Raw genomic sequence first — 24019 nt, 5'->3', positions numbered from 1 at the left:
AGTTTTAAATGTACAGACAGAAACATGACAGTCAACTATCTAGGACTTGATAGGCGACTGTCAGTGAAATCTGAGGCGCCTGTCCGTGTTCCACCAGGTGACTGACACTCTACTATCTCTTTAAAATAACTAGACAGGCGACTAACCAAAAGTGACAGTCAACTATCTCGCAGCAAATTTTAAATTTTTGTAACGGACAAATTTCATATATACAGGGCTTAATTCAAATTTATATAAACAGGGTTGCACACAAGTTGAAAAAAACTGAGAATTTTCATTAAGGTGCAAAGTATATCTTGATTAAAAGTTTTATGATTGATTGGCTTAGTTAATTGGTTTGATTGAATGTTTGTGTGGTTGTGGATTGAATAAAAAGAATTAAGTTGTTGTGCATTATCAACAAAAGATTAAGATTTTATTAAAGGAATTAAAATATAATTTTAAAACTCAATTCATCCCCCTCTTGGGACTACACCTTTGCTTTCAAGGATGAATGTTGAATTAAGCTTCAATTCTACAACAAGGGCTGCAAGCTTCAGTATATATATGCATACTACAAGACTTAGGAACATCAATGTTAAATGCAGTTGCCTCTCCAAAAACCAGAATAGTAGTATAGCATAGACTAAATTATAATTATATTCTCTTTTTAGTAATAAATTTCAAATTAATTCGGTTAACCGAATTACTTGAAAAAATAATTTAGTTGGGTTCGATTCGGTGAGGTCCAGTGGTTCAGTTGGCTCGGTTAATAGCATTCGTTAACCGAAAATTTCGATTAATTTGGTTAATTAACCAAATTTAGTTGAACCGACCATTTGCTCACCCCTAATTCACACTACCTAAAATTAATACTCACTCACAATACCACCATTGACACCCTTGCATAACTAACGCACTAAATTTTTAATATGTTTATTTATGAGAGGAGATGGCTACAAGACCGCAGTTAAAACCTCCACATAAATACCCTTAAAAATTTCATAACCCCCATAAGCTCAATAATGTGTTCATCAATGCCGAATTGAAAGAGGGTCAACCTCCACCATTATAAAAAAGGACTGCCAGAGGAGGTAAGCATCTCATTCTTATCTATTTCTTTCTACTATTGCAATTCAAAGCCTCTCACAAATCTCTTACTTAAATATTTGAGTGATCTCTCGAAGTATACCCCGGGCCTTTCAAGCTATTTACAATTGTCTCTTTTCAAGTGGTCATGATCGAATGACGTATCACGAAAGCCGTTTGATTTTCGGCATCAACAATATTTATATTTAAATAATATAAATACTAAAATTAATATTTATTGGAAATAACATATTTAGACATGTATGATCATTTATTAGTGTGTGCAATCTATATTAAAATTTAATTGGAGAGCTCTCTAAGTGCCCCTTTTGTCTTTTTTCTGTTTTTTGTTTTTTGGTGAAATTTGAGGATAAATATGTGTTCCATAATGAAAGACGACCCTTCCAAAGCACCTAAGGTTTGAATGGATGTGTAGGGGTTGCGTCCAATTCTGTGCTTGAAAAGTTCAGTCTGGCAGAATTAAGTTGGCACGGTCTCATTTCAAGTCTTTTTCTCACTGAACCAACCTATGGACCATGCATAGTATGCGAGTACCATCTTCAAAATTCAGCATAACTTGGACGACCTGGGAAAATTTGGGGGGTCTCCTGCTTCATGTAATGATAGATGATCCACAAGAGCTCATGTACATCCCTGGTCATACAGTACAGCTATCGGTTTAGAAAGTTAAAGCCCACATATGAATCTAATTCTTTATCCAGCTATGTGCCTCTTTGCAATAACTAATCCATCAAAGCAGCATTTGCCATTTGGCTATAGTTTTATAGCACATGAAAACTCAATAGCCTCTCCTAAGAATAGCAGGGTTCTTAAGACTGTCAAACGTGGATTTTGGAAAGGTTTAAAGCTGGAAAGGCATGTGCAAGTATGTTCATTAGCTTTAACACCAAGCTGGTGGCATTGATCTTTGTTCACATTATCTACTTATAAGTTAAAAATTAAATATTATAGCTAAATGAAACTAATTTTGAAATTTTCGATTTTGTTGAATTCAATGATCATATCTTGTGAATTGACTAAATCTAAAAATGGATGATTGAGCACACAACATAATATATCCAGATGCAGTGATGTAGTAAGAGTAAACATTTTGGCATATATATAGGAAATGTCATATCTATCACTTATCGTGGCTCCATCACAGTAATTGTAATTCCATTGGCTGAACATAGTTTTTCTGGTGAAGAATTTGCTTCTTCAAGTGGATTTCTACCTATGAAGAAACCTGGCTGCTTGGGCGGAGGCATTGTGCTCTCGCTGCCTAACATCTGAACCACATATGACATGCTTGGCCTGTCCTCAGGATGCTGCTGGACACATAATAGAGCAATATGAATACATCGTAACACTTCAGATGTCGAGTATATATTCACATACAATGCATCTATCAATTCAACAGCCGTGCCTTCATTCCACAACTTCCATGCCTAAACCATATCAGAACCATTTCGTCATTCACTCTACAACCAATAAATGAAAGAAAATTCAGAATTTGATACTCACATGTCCAATAAGATTAAGACTGTGACTCGGATGATTAAAACCTCTATTTTTCTTTCCGGCTACAATCTCCAATAGTAGAACCCCAAAACTGAACACATCAGACTTTGTTGAGAATAATCCATCAATCGCATATTCTGGAGCCATATAACCACTGCAGCACATCAATCAGAACACACACAATTGTAAGAAATGGAAGAAAATTATAGAGCATATCAAAGAATACTTACTATGTTCCAACCACTCTCCTTGTTTTTGCTTCGATTTGATCACTTCTGAAAATTCTAGCAAAGCCAAAGTCTGAAATTTTTGGGTTCATCTCAGCGTCAAGCAAAATATTACTCGCCTTGAGATCTCTATGGATAATCCTTAAACGGGAGTCATGATGAAGATATAGAATCCCACGAGCAATTCCACAAATGATGTTGAAGCGTTTAGACCAATTTAATAGCTTACTCCTTGTTTGATCTGCAAGCAATTCCTTATTTCAAGTGAAATCAATATCCTAACGGCGTAGTCAAACAAGAGAAGATCAGAATGTACTATGTACGAAAAGCAATGAAATAATGAACAACTGGTATTTTCTATTCGACAAGTATTTACTAGGTTTTGAGAGAGTCAAACCGAAAAGAAAGAAGTCCAAGCTTTTGTTGGGCATGTATTCATAAATCAGCATTTTTTCCTCTCCTTGAACGCAATAACCGAGAAGCCTCACAAGATTCCGGTGCTGAAGTTTTGCGATCAATATAACTTCATTTTTGAACTCACACAATCCTTGCCCAGAATTTATTGAAAGCCTCTTCACAGCAATTTCTTGTCCGTCTAGGAGTGTACCCTGAATATTACCATCCACTACAAATGTAATACTCTTTATTTGATCAGTTTTATTTACTTTTAGTTTGTCATCAATTACCTTATACACAGGTCCAAAACCACCTTCTCCAAGCTTCTTGTTAAATGAAAAGTTGTTGGTGGCACTAACTATTATAGCCAATTTGAACAATGGCAGCTCCAGGTCTTCCTTTCCTACTTCAGCATTCTGATCTTTACCTCTGTTGCTGTCTGCTTCTTCTTCTTCTTCTTCTTCTTCTTTTTTTCATGTAATAATTAATTAGTCCAGATATTATTTACTAGAAATGGAGCAAAATCTAATAATAATAATAATAATAATAATTGAATTGACAGAGATTTATATAAATAATAATTGAGCTAAAGTTTTGTGTGCGAGACCTATAGGTTTCTTTGATAATCTCACAAGCAACATAGAATGAACACAGAATTGAATTATAACTAGAACCATATTTTCTTTTATTCTGAGATGATTCAGAGATAATAACACTTAGCCAGTTAAATTCCCTACTTGATACAAGCACCAAAAGAGCTAGCAATTGCTAATATGTATAAAAAAATAAATATAAAGAATACAATAAATCTTTAAATGAGAAAATTGATACGACTTATTGAACATAGTGTATAGTTTTAGTCCCACATCGGAATGTTAGGATAACCTCACTCTCTTGTATAGCTATATATATTCATCTCCAAGTTGTAAGCAAAATACACCAAGTGAAATTCACTTGCTCTTGTAAAGTTCTCTCTCTTTTACTTTCTTCTTGGTATTAGAGCAAGGTTGGGTTCCTTGTTTAAGGTCCGGGTTCTCCATTGAGTTGTATGCTCTGCACTCACCACGTATGTGGAGCTTATGCATCAGAAAACTTCATTGGTAGTAGGTTGAGTCGTATGCTCTGTACTTGCCAACTTTAGTCGATCTTATACATCAAAAAACTCAGTCTACTATTTTCCCGGTACCTTCCAGGGACTTTCCCAGAGACTTCGTCGACTTTTCCGCCAGCTTTCCGTCCCTTTTCCGACAACTCTGACGCCTTTTCCGGCAACTTTCCTGCGGCTTCGGCGACTTTTCCATCGACTCTAATGACTTTTCCGGCAACTTTCCGGTGAATTCCAGAAATTTTACAGCAGCTCCGACGCCATTCTGGCATCTTTCAGTGACTTCTCCAACGAATTTCTAGTGTCTCTGGCAGCTTTTTTGGTGACTTTCCAGTGTCTCCGGCAGCTTTCCAACCCTTTTCCTGCCATATATAGCACGCCTATTTTTATTGTCGGGTAAAGTTGTAGTAATGTATTGTGCTAATTACATGTCTGGGGAAAATTCTGTCTAGGAAAGTGGGACTTAAGTTGTCCATTGTGACCCCCCACTTTCCTGGGAAATTACCTGGTGTAATTTAGCACAATCATTCACTCTCTATTTTTTCCGACCACTCTTTTGGTAACTTGCTTTGCTGCGGTGATACTTTTGCAGCCTATTCCTCTTCTTTACAGTGGCTACCAAGGACAGTACATCCCCCTCTTCTCCTCTGAACCTTCCACGCCCTGACTTATCTATGGCTTAGACTGCTCCTATTCAGAAGGTCATCAACATTCTTTTGAATGGCGACAACTTTCATGTCTGGTCACAGTCCCTTTGTTTATATCTTGGGGGTCGTGACAAGGTTGAGTGGTCGTCAGGATTGGAGTTTCGCCCTGCTAATACTGATCCAGCTCACTGACAGTGGTCCATTGACAATTGTGTCATCTTGGGTTGGATATTTGCTTCTATGGAAGACCGCCTCTACAGGATGTTCATGTTTCACGATACTATTCATAGCCTTTGGTTTGCCTTAACTAAAACCCCACACAAGGTGTAAGGCTCGAATTTTTTAGCTTTATCGGGAGCTCCATCAAGCGACCCAGGCTTCTTTGAGTTTATCCATGACTGACTTCTTCGACTATCTCTAGTCACGGTGGGAGGAGCTCGCTCAATATGAGCCTCTTTTAGAGTTTTCTATTGAGGCAGCTATTGAGGCCAAGCGCTAGGATCGTCGGCATTCCTATCATTTCTTGATGGGTTTAAAACTTGAGTTCGAATCACTCTGGACTCAGATTTTGAACACATCCCCGGTGCCTTCTTTGTCTGAGGCATTTGCAATGATTGATGGTGATGATCTTTGATGACGTCTTCTCCCTGGAGTTGCTTCTTCTAGTGTGCTTGAGTAGGTTGCCCTTGTAGCCCTTGCTAGTGCTTGGTCTATTGACCGCAAGACTCGATTCTGCCAGCAGTGCCAACAAAATAATCACACCATTAAACACTGCTTTATTCTCCACCTAGAGCTGCAGGAGCGCTACTCCAAACAAGCCTCTCATGGTCGTGGTCGTGGTCGTGGCAAAGGTCAAGGACCTTCTAACACTAGAGCTGCTGCATAATCTCTTCCTGCATCTTCGGCTTCTCTTACTCCAGCACCTACTGCTGCTCCAGATTTCTCTCAGCTCCAGGCTCAGCTTTCTCAGCTTTAATCTCAAATTAGCCTCCTTGCCTCTGCTGCACCAACTACATCTTCTTCTACAGCCACCTTTGCTACAGGTAACCCTACTGCCCTTTTAAGTAAGTCTAGCACGCACGGTGGCACACCCGTTTGGATACTGGACTCAAGGGCGAACAACCATTTGACTGGTGAGGCATCTCTCATTACATCCCCTGTCCCTTCGTTCGTTTGTAATGTCCGCATTGCCGATGGTACCTCTCATTCCATTCATACCCAAGGCACTGCTTGTTTATCATCAACTCTATCTTTATCCCTTGTTTATTATGTTCCATAATTTTCCTATAATTTGTTATCTGTTAACCGGATTGCCAAACAATACAACTGTGCTGTAGTTTTCTTACCTAACTCTTGTTACTTGTAGGACCTGAGTTCGAGGAAGATTTTTGGCCGGGGCTTTGAAAGGGACAAACTCTACTACTTTGGCAATCCGCCTTCCTATCCTGCATCCTCTTCTGGCTTTCAGGCTTCTGTTTTGCCTTCTGATGTTTCCGCTGTTTTCTCTTTAAAAACCTTGGATTTGTGGCACATGCCTGTTTGGGACATGAAAATTTTAAATATTTGTGTTGGTTGTTTCCAAAATTTAATAAAGCTTGCAAGCATTTTAATTTTTAGTGTGCTACTTGCAAATTATCTAAGCATGTTCGTTCATCTTATCCATCTCGTATGCACCGTTCTCTTGCAGCTTTTGATATTGTTCATAGTGATGTCTGGGGTCCCTCCCCCGTCTCCTCACTCACTTAGCATTGATATTTTGTCACCTTTATTGACGATTACTCCCGTTGTACCTGGGTCTACCTCATGAAAAATAAATCTGAAGTTTTCGCTAATTTTTAGGCTTTCCCGCGAATGATTAAGACTCAATACAATACCGTGGTTCGTATCTTGAGGTCTGACAATGGCCATGAGTACCTTAGTAATGAGTTTCGTGCTGAGTTGTGTCAATAGGGTATTCTCCAATAGCTAACATGTCCTTACACTCCTGAACAGAATGGTGTGGCTGAACATAAAAATCGCCACCTCATGTCTATTGTATGTTGTTTTCTTTGGGGAATGCACATCCCCAAGTCTTATTAGCCTCACACCGTTCTCATTGCAGCCTATCTTCTCAATCGTACCCTGAGTCGTGCATTGTAGAATTCAACTCCACTTCATCTTCTGCATCCAGACCGTTCCCTTTTCTCCCTTCTTCCTAGAGTGTTTGGATGCACCTGCTTTGTTCATGACTGGAGTCCTTCTCGGACCAAGCTTGATGATAAAGCCATCCAGTGCATTTTTCTAGGGTTTTCCTTTATGTCTAAGGGATATCATTGTTATGATCCTATTGGTCGGCACACTTATGACTCTCTCGATGTCACGTTCCATGAGTCTACCCCATTCTACATTGACACATGTCCCTCCATATCTCCGCCAGTGCCATCTCCACTTCCTCAACCTGAGCCTATCTTTCTCCCCTCTGTACCACTGCCCTCCTCTCCAGTGTCGTCTTCATCTTCTGAGCCTCCTACCTTTGTCCCCACCGAGTAGGACCAAATCTCTCTCATTCCACAAGTTTACACTAGCCGACCGCGCCCTTCGGAGCCTCTGCCAGCATCTTCACCGAGCTCAGGTATGTCTCTTATAGTCCCCGATCCCCCTACTCCTTCCTCACGGTATCCTTCTCGCACCTGTCGATCTCCCGATAGACTTTCTTTAACCTGTTCTACTTACCACCCTATCTCCCAATTTCTTTCTTATCAGGATATTTCCTCGAGCTATCAAGCCTTTTTGGGACAGTTTGATGCTACTATCATACCTCGCTCAGTTCATGAGGCCCTCTAGGACCCCAAATGGGTTGCTGCCATGTGTACTGAGATGGATGCTCTACATCAGTAGCATACTTGGGATCTTGTTCCCCTTCCTTCAGGTGCACGCACAGTAGGCTGTAAGTGGGTGTTCACAGTTAAGCACCTTGCAGATGGTACTGTTGACAGGTATGAAGCCCGCTTGGTGGCTAAGGGTTTTACGCAGATTCCAGGTCAAGATTTTCATGCTACATTTGCTCCTGTGGCGAAGCTCACTATTGTTCGCCTCCTAATATCTTTGGCGACTTCTTTCACTTGGCCTTTATACCAACTTGATGTCAAGAATGCCTTATTGAATGGTGATCTTACTGATACTATTTACATGGATCCCCCTCCCAATTTTTCTACTCAAGGGGAGTATTCTGGCAAAGTGTGTAAATTGCGCAAGTCCTTATATGGGCTTAAGCAGTCACCTCATGCATGGTTTAAAAGATTCAGTGATTTGGTTCTCTCTATGGGAATTATTCAGTGCCAATCAGACCACACTTGCTTTGTTAGGCGTCTCTCCAATGGTCATTGCACTATTATCTCTATTTATGTGGATGATATTATTGTTACAGATAATGACTTGTCTAGAATTGCTTCGATAAGAAAGGACTTGGAAGACACCTTTGACATCAAGGATCTAGGACCTCTAAGTATTTCTTGGGTATTGAGATAGCACGCTCCTACAAGGGCATTTCCCTCTTTCAGTGGAAAGATGCCCTCAATCTCCTTATGGACACTAGTATGTTGGGATGTCGGCTTGCTTCTGCGCCCCTAGATCTGAATATCTCTCTTTCTGCAGAGTCTGGTGATCTATTGACAGACACTTTGGTGTATCAGACTTGTTGGTTGCCTCATCTACTTGACCAGCACTCGGCCTGAGTTGGCCTATGCAGTGAGTCTAGTAAGTCTGTTCATGCATTCTCCCCGGACTTCACATCTTGATGCTGTCTATCACATCTTACAATATGTGAAGACCTCACCTGGACTAGGATTGTTCTATTCATCTGGAATACAACCAAATCTTTCCGTGTTTACTGATGCTGACTATGTTGAGTCCAAAACTGACAGACGATCTACCTCAGGTATTTGTACTTTCAAGGGTGATCATCTTCTTTCTTGGAAGAGTAAAAAGTAGGTGGTGGTTTCACGTTCTTCTGCTGAGGCTGAGTATTGGGATATGGCATAAGGTACCTGTGAGATCATATGTACGCTCTCTCCTATCTGAGATTGGTTTTCCTGTGACAGACTCTTCTTTGTTGTTTTGTGACAACAAATCTGCTATATCTCTCTCTTCTGTTTCAGTTATGCATGAGAGGACCAAGCATATTGAGGTGGACATTCACTTCATCAGGGAAAAAGTTTGTTCTCGGATTATCTCTCCCCACTTTGTCTCCTCCAAAGGCGAGGTTGCTGATATCTTCACCAAGTCTGTTGGCCCAAGTTTATTACAGACAGCTATCTCCAAGAACATAGTGTATAGTTTTAGTCCCACAACGGAACGTTAGGATAACCTCACTTTTTTGTATAGCTATATATATACATCTCCAAGTTGTAAGCAAAATACACCAAGTGAAATTCACTTCCTCTTGTGAAGTTCTCTCTCATTTACTTTCTTCTCGACTATATTGTTACAGTGAAGTGGTCATTTCTTACAAGATATAGAAGAGATGGGTACTAAGGCTTGTGATTACGCATTTAAACTACGTAATTAGGCGTGTTAATTTGTGCATTGGGGCTTATATTTTTAATTAAATACCTAATTACTCTCAATATTTTAACACGGTGTCTTAATTGTAATCTTTGGATTTTATTGAGTAATTTATAAATTTTTGACATTTTTTTATCACAGGAAAATTATCGAGACCTAAAACCGGTACCAGTTCGTAATTTATGCACAATTTTCACATCCGAACTCCGATTGAGACAATTTAAAATTCTAGAGAAAGATGAAAAAATTATCTACAACTTCGGTATTTTGAGCTTTGAGAGAAACGGACTCCAGGAGGGTTAAAATCACCCTTGTTCGCTGGGAAACAAAAATAAGGAAAAGAAAAAAAATAAAAGTAAAAATTTTGCCTTGATGTGACCCAGCCATGCAGCCAGGTCTGGGTGCTATCCGGATCCTCCTTATGGGCGTATGTGGGTAGGGCATCCTCCCCCTCTCCCTTTATATACTATTCTTCCTTTTTTCTCTTTGAAGGCAGCTCCCCTTTTCTCCTACTCTCCTTCACTTCTCTCTCTCCCTCTCTCTAACTCTCTTGGCTCTCTCTAGCCCCCGTGCCCCCTCTCCTTCTTCTCTTCTCCTTCCTCTCTTCCTCATCCTTTCTCTCTTTTCTTCTTTTCCCCTATTTTCCTTCTCCCTCTCGGTTTTCTCTGCCTTGCCGCCGCCTCTGCTGCCATCTCCAGCCATGCTGCTGTTGCTTCTTCCGGCCACTCCCTGCTGCTGCCTTCTTCTCCTTCTTTCTCTTCTTCTCTCCTTCCCTTCTCCCTTCTCTTGTTGAATTCACAGGTGTGGAGCCGCCGACAGCCGCACCAACCCAGCCACCACCTTTGACACTGAAGACCGGCGGCCACCTACGCTGCAGATTTTGTTGAAATCTGCAGCCACCCTCTTTGAACTCTCCGCTCCCTCTTGTATATATATACGTGTGTGTGTGGAGTTATCATGGCAATGTGTTGTGTGTAGAGAGCAGAGAGTGTGGAGAGCTTTGTATGCTGTGTAGAGTGTTATATTGTGCAGTGCAGAGAGTTAGAGAGTGTGAGACAGAGAGAGTAGAGTTGAGCAGTGTGGCTCCTCCTCCTTGTTATATTTCTCCTAGTTTATAGTGCAGTGGTGTGTGCTCCCGTAGATGTAGGTCATTTTGGACCGAACCACGTAAATCCGGTGTTCCATTGTGATTGTGTTTGTTTATTTTTCTCCGTGTGTGATTGTTGCTCCAGTTTTATCCCCCAACATCTCTTTCCTCTTCTCTTCCTTCCTTCTCTTCCCCCGCTCCCTGCTGCCTTTCCTCTGCTCTTCCTGCTGCTGCAACTTCTTCTTCTTCCTTCTTCCTCTGATGCTTTGCCGAGGCCAGCCCCTGCAAGCTGCTGTTAACCTAAGGCCAACCACCCCGAGAGTTTCTCTAGCTTGCTGCCCTGCGGGTTGCTGCTGGAGGTCCCAACAGAGAAGTCCCCTACTAGCTGCTGTTATCCTGCGTTGCTGAAGCTGGTGAAGACCCGAGAAGCCTCTCTCCCACAGTCGTGCACCTGCTGCCAGCCACCACGAACAACCCTGCTGAAGTCCCTGCTGCTACATGAACCCCACGGCCAGCCACGGGCTAACACACACACACACTCTCTCTCTCTCTCTCTCCTCTTTTCCTTTACTTATATTTAAATGAATCTTGTCAGTTTTTTTTATTAAGGATTAATTAAAGTTGTAAACTTTGAATCTTATTTGGGGTATTATTATTATTCAAGCAAGTTTATTTATTTATTTTTTGTCTCAATTAAAGTTATCATTAGATTTAATTATTGTTCAAGTTATTTAGCTAATTAATTAAAGTCCGGTTTGGTTCTAAAAAAAAAAGAATAAAATACAAAAAAGGAAAAAAATATTTTTTTTGAAGTTAAATTAGTAGTTTTCCTTAAATTTTAATCTTGTTTGTCGAAGTTCAATTTAGTTTAGGTTTAATCTTATTGAAGTTCCCATTTTTATCGTGTTCAGTTATCGTTTAAGTTGTTAAAGAGTTAATTTTTGTTTGAGTTCTTGTTTGTGTTTAAGTTTTGATTTTGATTCAAGTTCTTAATTTTGTTAAAAGTTCAGTTTTTATCGTTCGCATTTGAGTTTGATTGAGTTTTTATTATTGCGTGTTTTAATTACGTGTTAAAGTTATCGTCTTTAGTTTTTATTCCGAAGTTTAAATACATGTTTCAATTCTGGCCTAATTAAGCGTGGGATTTTTGTTTCTCGTTATTTAATTCAGTGGGCATTAGGTTTTAGAGTTTAAATTGCATGTTTGTTTAATTTGTCAAAAGAAATTTCAACCAATCCAGAAAACCCGAATCTAAACTGAGTTCAATAACTTTTTATTTTCGATTGGAAATACGTAAAATTTGAGATTAAACTGCATTCCCTAAGAAGACGATTTGACCTTTGAGCTAAATATTATACAACAAAAACTCCTATACTTGGGATAACTTCCGAGCTGCTCATTTTTAGAGTGAGTCAAGTTTTTAGCACCATTGTCGGGGAGTGCCAGTTTTAATTTCAAATTTTGTATTTTTACAATTATTTTTGATTTTTCATTAATTAAAAAAAAATGAAAAAAAATAAAAAATAAATAAAAATTTTGAAAAAATTAATCATGCTTGTTTGCTGCTGTGTTATTGGATTTCTACTGTTACATTAATTTGATGCGCGGGGTTCGAGATAATTCGCATAGACTGTCTAAAATTTCACCTAGCACCAGTAGGGACACAGAGAGCACATAATCTGACTGTTCTCCTGTTAATTTTATGAGTGATTTTGAAATTGATTTGAGCAATCTATTTGAACAATTCTTTGAGGAAGTCATGGCTACACCTGCACCACGTACACTTCAAGATTTTCTACAACTGACATGCGCTTCCACACCGTCTTGCATTGTATTACCACCAGATGCACCGAACTTCAATATTAAGCATGGTATGTTAGCTGTGATACCCCAATTTTACGGGATGGATTTTGAAAATCCATACCAACACTTGACAGATTTTGAGTTGGTCTGCACCACTTTCATTAGTAGGGCTGGAACTGATGAATATATCAAAATTTGCTTGTTTCCCTTTTCTTTGAAAGATAAGGCAAAAATTTAGTTTAATTCTCTGCGACCTAACTCTATTACTAGCTGGGCTGAAATGCAGTGTGAGTTCTTACATAAGTTCTTTCCTTTTCAGAGAACTCAGTATCTGCAGGAGCAGATCAGTCAGTTCATGCAGAAAGGTGACGAGACATTCCAAGCTTGCTGAGAGAGATTCAAGGACCTGATGAATATATGTCCACACCACGGATTTGAATCATGGAGGTTAGTGAATTATTTTTATACTGCTCTAACCCCTGCGTGTAAACAGTTTGTCCAAACCATGTGCAATGGGAAGTTCTTCAGCAAGGTGCTAGATGAGACTCTATCATTCTTCGATTATTTAGTTGAGAGTTCCTAACAATGAAACACATGTCATGAACGGGCACCAATAGCAGCACAACCTCTCCGAGCGATCAGTGGTGGCGGTAGATACAAGGTCAAAGAGGAAACTAGCCTACAGGCTCTTGCTGTTGTGTTGTCTAAGAAACTAGAGGTTATGGAATCAGAAAAAGTGAAAGTTAAGGATTGCTCTATTTGTGAGACCTCAGACCACAGACTTCAGGATTGTCATTTACTACTAGTATAGCAGGAGAGTAGATCTGATAGGGTGCCATCGGGGAATTGGGTCAACAAAACTCAAAATCAACCATTCTCGAACACTTATAATCCAGGATGGAGGAATCATCCAAACCTATCATGGAGGAATGATCAGCCCGGTCCATCAACCTCACGGTATCAGCAAGCTCCTCAATCTTATGCACCACTACCGCAATCGATATATCACCCAGTTACAACTTCTCAACCGTAGTATCAACCACAACATATTTCTCAAAGCTACGCACCACCGGGATTCCAACCAACTCTAGCTCCTATTCCAGTAATGAAATCTCCTGATGATAGCATGATGCAGATGGCAAACATGTTCCAGCAATTCATGCAACTTCATGCCACGACCATCGGAGAATTGAGAGATGTCGTGAATAAGATGAGTACACAGCTGAATACCCTGGAAAAAGGGAAATTTCCTATACAACCTCAGCCTAATCCCTAGGTATATCGACAACAACCGCAACCGGTGCACAATGTTTCGGGGGATGCTTTTGAGTCAACTAAGAAAGTTATTACCTTAAGAAGTGGAAAAGAAGTTGTCCGTCCTGAAATGCCCACTGATCAACGATCAATTACTCTTACACCTGAAGTGATAGCTGAGACAAATAAAGGAAAAGAAAAATCAGATGAAGCAAGCTCAAGTTCAAATAAGTCAGACAATAAGGAGGATGAGCCAGTTAAGGAGTATCAACCTGTGATACTATCATTAGCAGTTGACATCTGGTCAGAAAAATAAGTATCACACTGAGATCCAAGAAATATTCAAACAGGTGAAGATCAACATTCCACTTCTAGAGGTCATACAGCAAATCCCTACCTATGCAAAATTTCTGAAACAACCTATGCACAATAAAAAGGAAATTGAACGTGAAGAAAAAGACTTTCTTGATTGAGCAAGTTAGCGCGTTGATATTGAGTCAGACTCCGCAGAAACTTAGAGACTCTGGTTCTCCCACTATTTCGATCATGATTGGTGAATGTCGTATCGAGAGAGCTCTACTTGATTTGGGGAGTAATGTGAACTTGCTCCCGTTTTCGATATATGAACAATTGGGTTTAGGTGAGCTGAAGAAAACTACTATGATGCTACAGTTGGTAGACGGATCTGTAAAAGCTTTGCGAGGCGTTGTTGAGGATGTATTGGTTCAGGTTGACAAATTTTACTACCCCATGGACTTCGTTGTTCTGGACATGCAACAGCCTGTTTCCACTATATATATCAGGCCCCTATCATTCTTGGGTGACCATTCCTTGCTACCTCTAATGCCTTAATTAATTGTCGAAGCGGAGTACTTATGCTCACGTTTAGGAACATGACATTGGAAATGAACGTATTCAATGCTCACAAGATGTCCAGTGGATGCGATGACGCAGAAACACATGCAGTTGATGTAATAGATAATTTGGATATTTCAAAGCTACTATCAGTACTTGACGTTGATGGTACGTTTGAAAATGACTCTTCTGAACAACTTAAGGTATTTGATGAAAGATTTCTAGGATCAGAGGGGCAGTTTTCCAGAGATAGAGGGTTCCCCACACGTGTTGGATGCAAGTTACATGAGCAGTAACTGCTCATGCCAACATTTGAGGCTATTGACCTGCCCGAAATTATGAATTCATTAGAAGAAGAAATTCCAACAGTTGAACTGAAACCATTTCTTGAAGAGCTGAAATATGTTTTCTTGGGTCCAGTAGATGGCACATTCCCTGTCGTAATTTCTTCTCACCTTACTCTTAAACAAGAAACTGAGCTATTGCAGGTACTAAGGAAACATCACGGAGCGATAGGATGGACCATTACAGACATCAAGGGTATCGACCCTGCGATTTGCACTCACAACATCTTCCTTGAAGGAGACGCTAAACCAGTTCGTGATGCGCAACGGAGGCTGAATCTGACCATGAAGGAGGTAGTAAAGAACGAAGTGTTAAAATTAGTAGCTTCCGATATCATCTACCCGATCTCCGACAGCAAATGGGTGAGCCCGACACAGTTAGTTCCAAAAAAATCTGATTTAACTATCATTGAAAATGCTAATGGAGAGTTGATCCCATCTAGGAAAGTAACGGGTTGGAGAATGAGCATTGACTATCGTAAATTGAATTCGGTTAGCCAAAAAGATCACTTCCCGTTACTTTTCCTAAGATACTCAAAAAAGTAGCTGGTAATTCCTTTTACTGTTTCTTGGATGGATATTATCAAATTGTTGTAGCACCTGAGAATTAAGAGAAGACTACCTTCACTTGTCCCTTCGGTACTTTCGCCTTTCGCAGAATGCCATTCAGTCTATGCAATGCACCTGCTACTTTCCAGCGCTGCATGATGAGTATTTTCTTTGATATGTTAGATAATATGTGTGAAATTTTCATGGATGACTTTTCTGTGTTTGTTAAGTATTTTGATATTTGTTTGAAAAATTTGACTGCTATTTTGAAAAGATGTGAGGAAGAGAATTTTCTCTTAAATTGGGAAAAATGTCAATTTATGGTAAGTAGTGGTTTAGTACTTGGTCATTTGGTTTCTGAGTGTGGTATTAAGGTTAACAAGGCCAAGGTAGAGCTGATTTCCCAGTTACCTGTCCCTAATACAGTTAGGAATATCCGTTCCTTCCTTGGTCATGCCGATTTTTATAGGCGTTTTATTCAGGGTTTTAGTAGTATTGCTAAACCATTATGTACTTTATTGTAAAATGAGACTGAATTCTTGTGGACAAATGAATGTCAACAGGCTTTTGAAACGCTAAAGAAACATTTGACTATTGCGCCTATCATGCAACCTCCTCAGTGGGACTTGCCATTCGAAATCATGACTAATGCTAGTGACTACGCCCTTGGTGCCATTCTAGGTCAAAGAATTGATAACAAGCCGTTTGTCATTTATTATGCAAGTCGAACTTTGAATGATGCTCAGAAAAATTATACCACCACTGAGAAGGAATTGTTAGCTATTGTATTTGCTTTAGAAAAATTTTGTTTTTATGGCATTGGATCGCCTATTATTATTTTTACTGACCACTCTACTCTGAAATATTTGTTAGCAAAGAAGGATGCTAAATCCAGGTTGATCAGATGGATTCTACTTCTCCAGGAATTTGACATCACTATTCGGGATAAAAAGGGCTTGGAAAATGTTGTAGCCGACCATCTCTCTCGTTTGCAGCTACCTGATGTGTCTGTATCTCCCTCTCCCTTAAACGATGATTTTCCTGATGAGCGTCATTTTGCAGTGTCACGCGCTCTGTGGTTTGCCGATATTGTGAATTACCTTGTCACCAACAGAATGCCAAAACATTGGTTAATTCAGGATAAGCGTAAGATCCTTGCGGAGGTACGACATTATTATTTTGACAATCCATATTTGTTTAAATACTGCTTTGGCCAATTGGTTCATAGATGTGTGTCTGATGATGAATTCACTTCTGTAATACATATTTGTCATAGTGGAGCATGTGGATGTCACTTTGCCGCAAAGAAAATCGTTTCAAAAATTTTGCAAAGTGGACTCTACTGGCCTACTATGTTCAAAGATATTCAGAATTTTAGTAAAACCTATGAGGCTTGTCAGAAATTAGGGAAAATTACAACAAAGAATGAAATGTTTATGTCTCCCATTTTGACCCTTGAAATTTTTGACCATTGGGGCATTGACTTTATGGGACCATTCACAAACTCTTTTGGGCATTCTTACATTTTAGTTGTTGTGGACTATGTTTCAAAATGGGTGGAAGCTATACCTTGTAGAACAAATGACCACAGGGTTGTCATCCATTTTCTCAAGGAATTATTTGCACGTTTTGGCATCCCCAAGGCGATCATTAGTGATGGAGGGTTACATTTTTGTAACAAACCTTTTGAAAAACTCATGCAAAAGTATGACGTGACCCATAAAGTCTCTACTTCCTACCACTCTTAGACTAATGGTCAAGCTAAGTTGGACAATAGAGAGATCAAAATTATATTTGAGAAAACCGTGCGTCCTAATCGAAAGGACTGATCAGAAAAAACTTGTTGATGCACTCTGGGCCTACCGAACGGCTTTCAAGACAAACTTAAGGATGTCTTCCTACAGGTTAGTTTACGGTAAGGCATGTCATTTACCTATTAAAATTCAGCATCGTGCTTTATGGGCTATAAAACAGATTAACTTTTCACTTGATGATGCCAAGGGTTTAAAGAAATTGCAGGTATGTGAGCTTGAAGAGTCTAGGAGGGAAGCGTACGACAATGCCCGCTTAGCCAAGGAGCGGATGAAGTTGTTACATGACAGAAAAATCAAAGACAAACAACTTTTCCTTTCTCAGCAAGTGTTTCTCTATGACTCCAGATTACATGTGTTTCCTGGGAAACTGAAGTCCCGATGGGGTGGCTCATACGTTGTTGAAAACGTTCATTCTCAAGACGCGGTAATGATTATAGATCCAAAGAGTGGCAATCGCTTCACAGTCAATGGACAGCGTTTAAAGCCCTTCATGACTCCATTCGATCCAAATAAAGAGGTCTTACTTCTGTAAGACCCTAGGGGAGTCCTCTTACCTTTCTATTTTACTGTTTTTCTTTTTCATTTTTTTATCTTTTCATTTTATTTGTTTTTATTTGCATCTTTCTTTTCTTTTTCTATCACATTAGTTGGTAGTGATTTTCTATTAGTTTGTTCACTCCTGCACAGTTTTTCTATTCTCCCCATGCTTTCACATTGAAGACAATGTTCCGCTTTAGTTGGGTGGGTGAGCATTTGCGTGTGACACTGTGCACGTATACTTGCTTGGTTTTATATTAATTTGAAAAAAAACAAAAAATAAATAAAAAAATAAAAAAAGAAGAGAAAGAAAGAGTATTGAGGAATTACACTGACTTATGCCATGATTAACACTGACTTATACCCTTCATATACTTGCATATAACTTAAGAATTATTCTGTAACTCCATGAAGAATTGATTGGTAGTATACTCGTGTTAATCTGGCTATATAAACTTTTGTATTTACACGACATCTCATGAGGCTAAATAGACACATTCACGTGATTCATTGCACTTAGGGTTCCTTGTGAGTACTGAGAAAACACTCGTGGTAACTATAACACCTTGTGAAATATCCTTGAGCTATTTATCGTTTTTTTGAGTGTTAACATCAAATCAGACTTCATGAAACTTAGTTCTCTTTTCTTCTGGATGATTCTTTGTACACTAGTCTCTATTTTTGACTTGCTAGCCCAGAGGTGACATCTAGTGGGGAGATAGAAACCTAAGTCTTGTAACCTACTCAAGATGTGAAAGCTGAGTCACCCCTAAAGATAGACTTAGTTCATGGACTACTGTTCGAGCTTAATTCACACGAGTGGTATGAAGACAACAAAAGAAGTGTAATGATTGTCCTAATTGACCAAGAAAAGACAAAAATTGAAGAATGAGCAGAAGAAAGAATAAGACAAATAGAAATGCACATAAAATGAAATGCTAATATCTGCTCCGCACAAGTATCACAAAAAGTCAGGGACACGACACATGTTCTCCACATATGAAGATTCTTCAACCGTTTAATACTTCAAATGTATTCACACCAAGTTTGTGAATAAGTTGATTTAGGGTGGTCTCAGTTAGACATGGCGAGTAGGTAAGAAGATAGTAGGGTGAAGGACCCGACACCTCACAAATAGGCTAGATCCTTTTCGGACTAGTCCACTCAATACATTTCGCGTTTGTTCCTTACAATATGTAGGATGTTTGATTGTGACACTCCTCCTCACATATGACGAGTGAACCCATTCTTTTTGAGTGTTCTTGAGGGTATACCAATTAGGCCGAGTCAAAACGACTGTTTTGTAGATGTCCACTGGTATCCTAGGTGCAATGAGTCACACACATCATACATTCTTCGAGATTTCACCTGTTTATACTCGAACTTATATGACCGCATTAACTATGAATTGTACCGCTAGTTAACTTCATGTGAGTATACTGTTCTTAAATGTTATATAATGATGAAACTTGCACGAGTGACGTGCTTTGGAGTTGTGTGCATTGAATATGAACGAGCTTGTGTGAAATTTAATTATATTCCTATATGTGAAACGGCATAGTTGTGTCGCATGTGCATCCATGTTGTTGGAGTTAGTATTTGTGAACATCGCCCCCAAAATTCATTCACGTTATTTGCTAAAGACTAACAAAACGTTAGGTTGAGGGTCTGATTACGCGCTTAAACTGCGTAATTAGGCATTTTAATTTGTGCATTGGGGGCAGATATTTTTAATTAAATACCTAATTACTCTCAATATTTTAACATGGTATCTTAATTGTAATATTTGAGTTTTATCGAGCAATTTATGAATTTTTGGTATTTTTTTATCGCAGGAAAATTATCGGGAGTTAAAACCGGTACCAGTTCATAATTTGCACACAATTTTACCGTTCGAGCTCCGATCGAGACGCTTTGAAATTCTAGAGAAAGATGAAAAAATTATCTACAACTTTCGTGTTTCAAGCATCGAGAAAAAGGGGCTCCAGGAGGGTCAAAATCACCCTTGTTCATCGGGAAAAAAAAAAGAAAGAAAAGAAAAAAAAATAAAAATAAATCCTTGAAGTGACCCGGCCATGCAGCCGGGTTTGGGTGCTATTCGGATCCTCCTCATGAGCGTACGTGGGTAGGGCATCCTCCCCCTCTCCCTCTCTATACTATTCTTCCTTTTTTCTCTTTGGAGGCAGCTCCCCTTTTCTCCTACTCTCCTTCTCCTTCACTTCTCTCTTTCTCCCTTTTTCTCTAACTCTCTCGGCTCTCTCTAGCCCCCGTGCCCCCTCTCCTTCTTCTCTTCTCCTTCCTCTCTTCCTCTTCCTTTCTCTATTTTCTTCTTTCCCCCTATTTTCCTTCTCCCTCTCAGTTTTCTCTGCCTTGCCGCCGCCTCTGCTGCCATCTCCAGTCGTGCTGCTGTTGCTTCTTTCGGCCACTCCCTGCTACTGCCTTCTTCTTTTTCCTCCTCTTCTTCTCTCCTTCCCTTCTCCCTTCTCCTTCCTCTTCTCTTCCTTCCTTCTCTTCCCCTGCTCCTTGCTGCCTTTCCTCTGCTCTGCGGGCTACTGCAACTTCTTCTTCTTCCTTCTTCCTCTACTGCTTTGCCGAGGCCAGCCCCTGCTAGCTGCTGTTAACCCGAGGCCAACCACCCTGAGAGTTTCTCCAGCTTGCTCCCCTGCTGGTTGCTGCTAGAGGTCCCAACAGAGAAGTCCCCTGCTAGTTGCTGTTATCCTGCGTTGCTGAAGCTGGTGAAGACCCGAGAAGTCTCTCTCCCACAGCCGTGCACCTGCTGCCAGCCACCACGAACAACCCTGCTGAAGTCCCTGCTGCTGCATGAACACCACGGCCAGCCACGGGCTAACACACACTCTCTCTCTCCTCTTTTCCTTTACTTATATTTAAATGAATCTTGTTAGTTTTTTTATTAAGGATTAATTAAAGTTGTAAACTTTGAATCTTATTTGGGATATTATTATTATTCAAGCAAGTTTATTTATTCATTTATTTTTTCTCAATTAAAGTTATCATTAGATTTAATTATTGTTCAAGTTATTTAGCTAATTACTTAAAGTCCGGTTTGGTTCTAAAAAAAAAAGAGAATAAAATACAAAAAAAGAAAAAAAAAAAATTTTTTTGAAGCTAAATTAGTAGTTTTCCTTAAATTTTAATCTTGTTTGTCGAAATTCGATTTAGTTTAAGTTTAATCTGATTGAAGTTCCCATTTTTATTGTGTTCAGTTATCGTTTAAGTTGTTAAAGAGTTAATTTTCGTTTGAGTTCTTGTTTGCGTCTAAGTTTTGATTTTGATTCAAGTTCTTAATTTTATTAAAAGTTTGGTTTTATCGTTCGCGTTTGAGTTTGATTGAGTTTTTATTATTGCGTGTTTTAATTATGTGTTAAAGTTATCGTCTTTAGTTTTTATTCCAAAGTTTAAATGCATGTTTCAATTTTGGCCTGATTTAGCATAGGATTTTTATTTCTCGTTATTTAATTCAGTGCGTGTTAGGTTTTAGAGTTTAAATTACATGTTTGTTTAATTTTTCAAAAGAAATTTCAACTAATCTAAAAAACCCGAATCTAAACTGAGTTCAGTAACTTTTTATTTTCAATTGGAAATACGTAAAATTTGAGATTAAACTACATTCCCTGAGGAGACAATCTGGCCTTTGGGCTGAATATTATACGACAGAACTCCTATACTTGAGATAGCTTTCGAACTGCTCATTTTTAGAATGAGTTAGCTTGAACCGTGTTAAAAAATGCATGCGGGTTAGTTGAGTCTTTACTAGTTGGCCATCCATTTTGTCCTCAATGAGAAGCCCGAATCTCAAAGCATATACATATATACTACCTAGAAAGTATACCAAGGGCTTGTTGACCTAGTTGATCAAGACTCCGTCAAATAAACAACGCACCAAAAGTCTCCTCTAATTAAGTTAAACAAACCTTGTAAATAATGACTTATTTGGTTTGTCCAAGTAAAACCAAGACTCCAAGTTGTTCTTACATTTTTCCTAGCTATTACCCTTGAATCGAACATTTTCCATTCCATTTTGTACTCGAAATAAAGTTTCAGAATAACATTGGAAAGTCTAGGTATTATTGCATCATATTATCATTCATTTGCAAATTGCCAAACCTACTTTGAAAATAGGTTTTGACAAGAAACTAACGGGGAATAGAAAAACTAATAGGAACTTTATCTTCTAAGGCGATCAGTATACTAGGCCACCGATACTAAAAAATTGTTTGATTTTTTGTGACTTTAGCTGTTTCTGGGCAAAGAATTCCATTCAAATATGACCATTGTAATCATCATAATCCATAGTCGTCGCATTGGAAAACAATGAACTATTGAAGAGCACCTAACTAGATCTTTTCTACAGTCAAAAAGTTTGAGAGTGGCTGCTTTTTACCTTTTAAATTTCTCTTTCTTTTGAAGATGTAATAGCTGACAGAAAGCATCCCAGAAACTATGGCAATGGAAGCCAGAGTTATCACTGCAATCTTTATCCATGACCAGTTGTTTGCCCCTTCAATTCATTGTCAAAAATCAAATTGACTAAGCAAATCATTATTAAATTATACATAACAACAAAGTAAAAAATTTAACAAAAAAGAAAAAGAAAAAGAATGATCTCATTTTCTCTAGATAAGTTTATTGCAGCAAATTAAAGCAGCCCATACCTAATTCAGAAGCAGGCATTCGAATGTAGATGTCCTGTCCACTGGATGGAAGCTGTCGAATATCAATAAGATCACCGAACCACATGGCACAGCCACTACCTCCTCCTCTAATGTCCGAGTTCGTATAAGCCATACAGGAGCAGTTGGCAAAGCATTTGGCTCTGCAATCCCTAAGATTCATACTCGTGTTCACCCAAGTCTGTGTAGTCTCCGGCAACTTCAACACCCCAAATTTGGCAAACCCATCTTTATCTCCACACTTCAACGGCACATTTCGCACACACCCTTCCGACCAGTCCATCAACTCCCATCTTTCCTGTGACTTAGGCCTGAATCCCTTCAGACATTGGCAAACTGGCGACTCACTAATCACACAAATTCCATGGGCACCGCAGACGCCGTAATTGTCACAGTGGTCTCTAGGCAGTATCATGTATGCTTGCCAAGCTTGATCTGCCTCAATCCATATGTAACGCTGACCTGAGTTGCTGGTTTGATTCAGAACAAACCTTGAGACCACGGATTTGTTCCTAAGCTGGTATCTGTAGAACGCCTCCTCCTGGCTGTATTTGAATTCAAATTGATAAAGTGGGTTTGGCCTTAAATCAGGAGCGCCGCTGAAGCGAAGGCCATTCCACGGCCCGCTCCGATAGTACTTGGAGCTGCCTTTCCACATAGAGGGCTCGGGGAAGTTATGACGCTCTATATCATAAGTGAGTTCTCCAGAGGACGGATCATCTGCGCTCCTCCACGACGTTAACCGCCGGTTGAGATCACTTCTCAAGTCCCATCCAACTTTCATCCCCGGCAACAGCGTATCCGTTGGATAATCGAAGCTTTGCCATAAATACCTTTCTGGGTCACTGTCTTTCTCATCTCTTAGGACAAGATTTCCCGAATCCAAGAGCTGTGCTACTACTGGATTCTGATGATGAGCTCCTTTTGGCGAGCTCAATGACCAAATGATGTTGACCAGAGTCGTCTCATTAGTGCTGAGGAGTACAAGGCTGCCTGTGCTGTTAATCATCAGCACGCCGGACAAGTCATCGATGGGGTTGTCCCTGTTTGCAACCCAAACAACGGTTCTGATTGGGATTTTCTTGTACCAGATGCCCAAGTAACGTTTCTGGGAATTACCTGGACTGAAGAAGCCCAGTTCAAAACTTCCACCTTTGGAGGACAAGGTCTTGCCGTCACTCAGATGTGTGGATGGATTAATGGTGTCAGCCACGTCGAAGGCTTTGGAGTAGACATTCAGTAACTCAATCCACAGAAGAAGGGAACAGAGGATGGCCATAATGGATTTCTGTAGTACCATCTGTTGCTCTCAATTAATATTTTTTGAATTTATGTAGAACTATCTGGGGGCTCTCAATTAATTTTTTTGAATTTTTTTTTTTACCAAGTTGCCTGTTTAAAGACAAAGGTGAGAGGTGGCACATTTTGGCGTGGCGGGGACGGGGTAACTTATTTCCTTCTCTACACGTTTCTTCACCCACGAGGACAAATGGGTACTCCTCACACCTGCTCAAGTGCATCCTAATCTGGTCCTGAAATTATTAAAAACGTGTAATTAAAATTTACAAGATTCCATTGC

The 24019-nt window shown here is 39.5% G+C and overlaps 1 protein-coding gene across 6 annotated transcripts; it reads right to left on the bottom strand.

Annotated features, from left to right (window-relative positions):
* Nucleotides 1-2125: 2125 nt before the first annotated feature.
* Nucleotides 2126-23862, bottom strand: LOC131151817 (G-type lectin S-receptor-like serine/threonine-protein kinase At4g27290). 6 transcript variants are annotated; one of them, XM_058103242.1, is made up of 7 exons: nt 22423-23862; nt 22152-22268; nt 3503-3678; nt 3193-3424; nt 2820-3057; nt 2593-2743; nt 2126-2516 (listed from the first exon to the last, which is right to left on the bottom strand). In XM_058103242.1, exons 1-7 carry the CDS (start codon nt 23738-23740, stop codon nt 2214-2216), a joined length of 2535 nt encoding a protein of 844 aa, XP_057959225.1. In that variant the 5' UTR covers nt 23741-23862; the 3' UTR covers nt 2126-2213. The 6 variants fall into 6 exon arrangements, with proteins under 6 accessions (XP_057959225.1, XP_057959242.1, XP_057959259.1 ...); XM_058103259.1 differs by having other exon boundaries at nt 3214-3424; XM_058103276.1 differs by having other exon boundaries at nt 2126-2399; nt 3214-3424.
* Between the last annotated feature and the right edge of the window lie 157 nt (nt 23863-24019).

The sequence above is a fragment of the Malania oleifera genome, chromosome 1 (genome assembly GCF_029873635.1).
Source record: "Malania oleifera isolate guangnan ecotype guangnan chromosome 1, ASM2987363v1, whole genome shotgun sequence".
Lineage (NCBI taxonomy): Eukaryota > Viridiplantae > Streptophyta > Magnoliopsida > Santalales > Ximeniaceae > Malania > Malania oleifera.
This window is presented reverse-complemented; position numbering and strand designations above follow the sequence as displayed.

Coding starts and splice junctions, on each gene's coding strand:
- LOC131151817 (XM_058103242.1), bottom strand. CDS start 23,740: ATGGTACTACAGAAATCCATTATGGCCATCCTCTGTTCCCTTCTTCTG. Junction 3,679..22,151: donor AAGAAAGAGAAATTTAAAAG/GTAAAAAGCAGC, acceptor CATGAAAAAAAG/AAGAAGAAGAAGAAGAAGAA. Junction 3,058..3,192: donor TTTGACTCTCTCAAAACCTA/GTAAATACTTGT, acceptor AATTGCTTGCAG/ATCAAACAAGGAGTAAGCTA.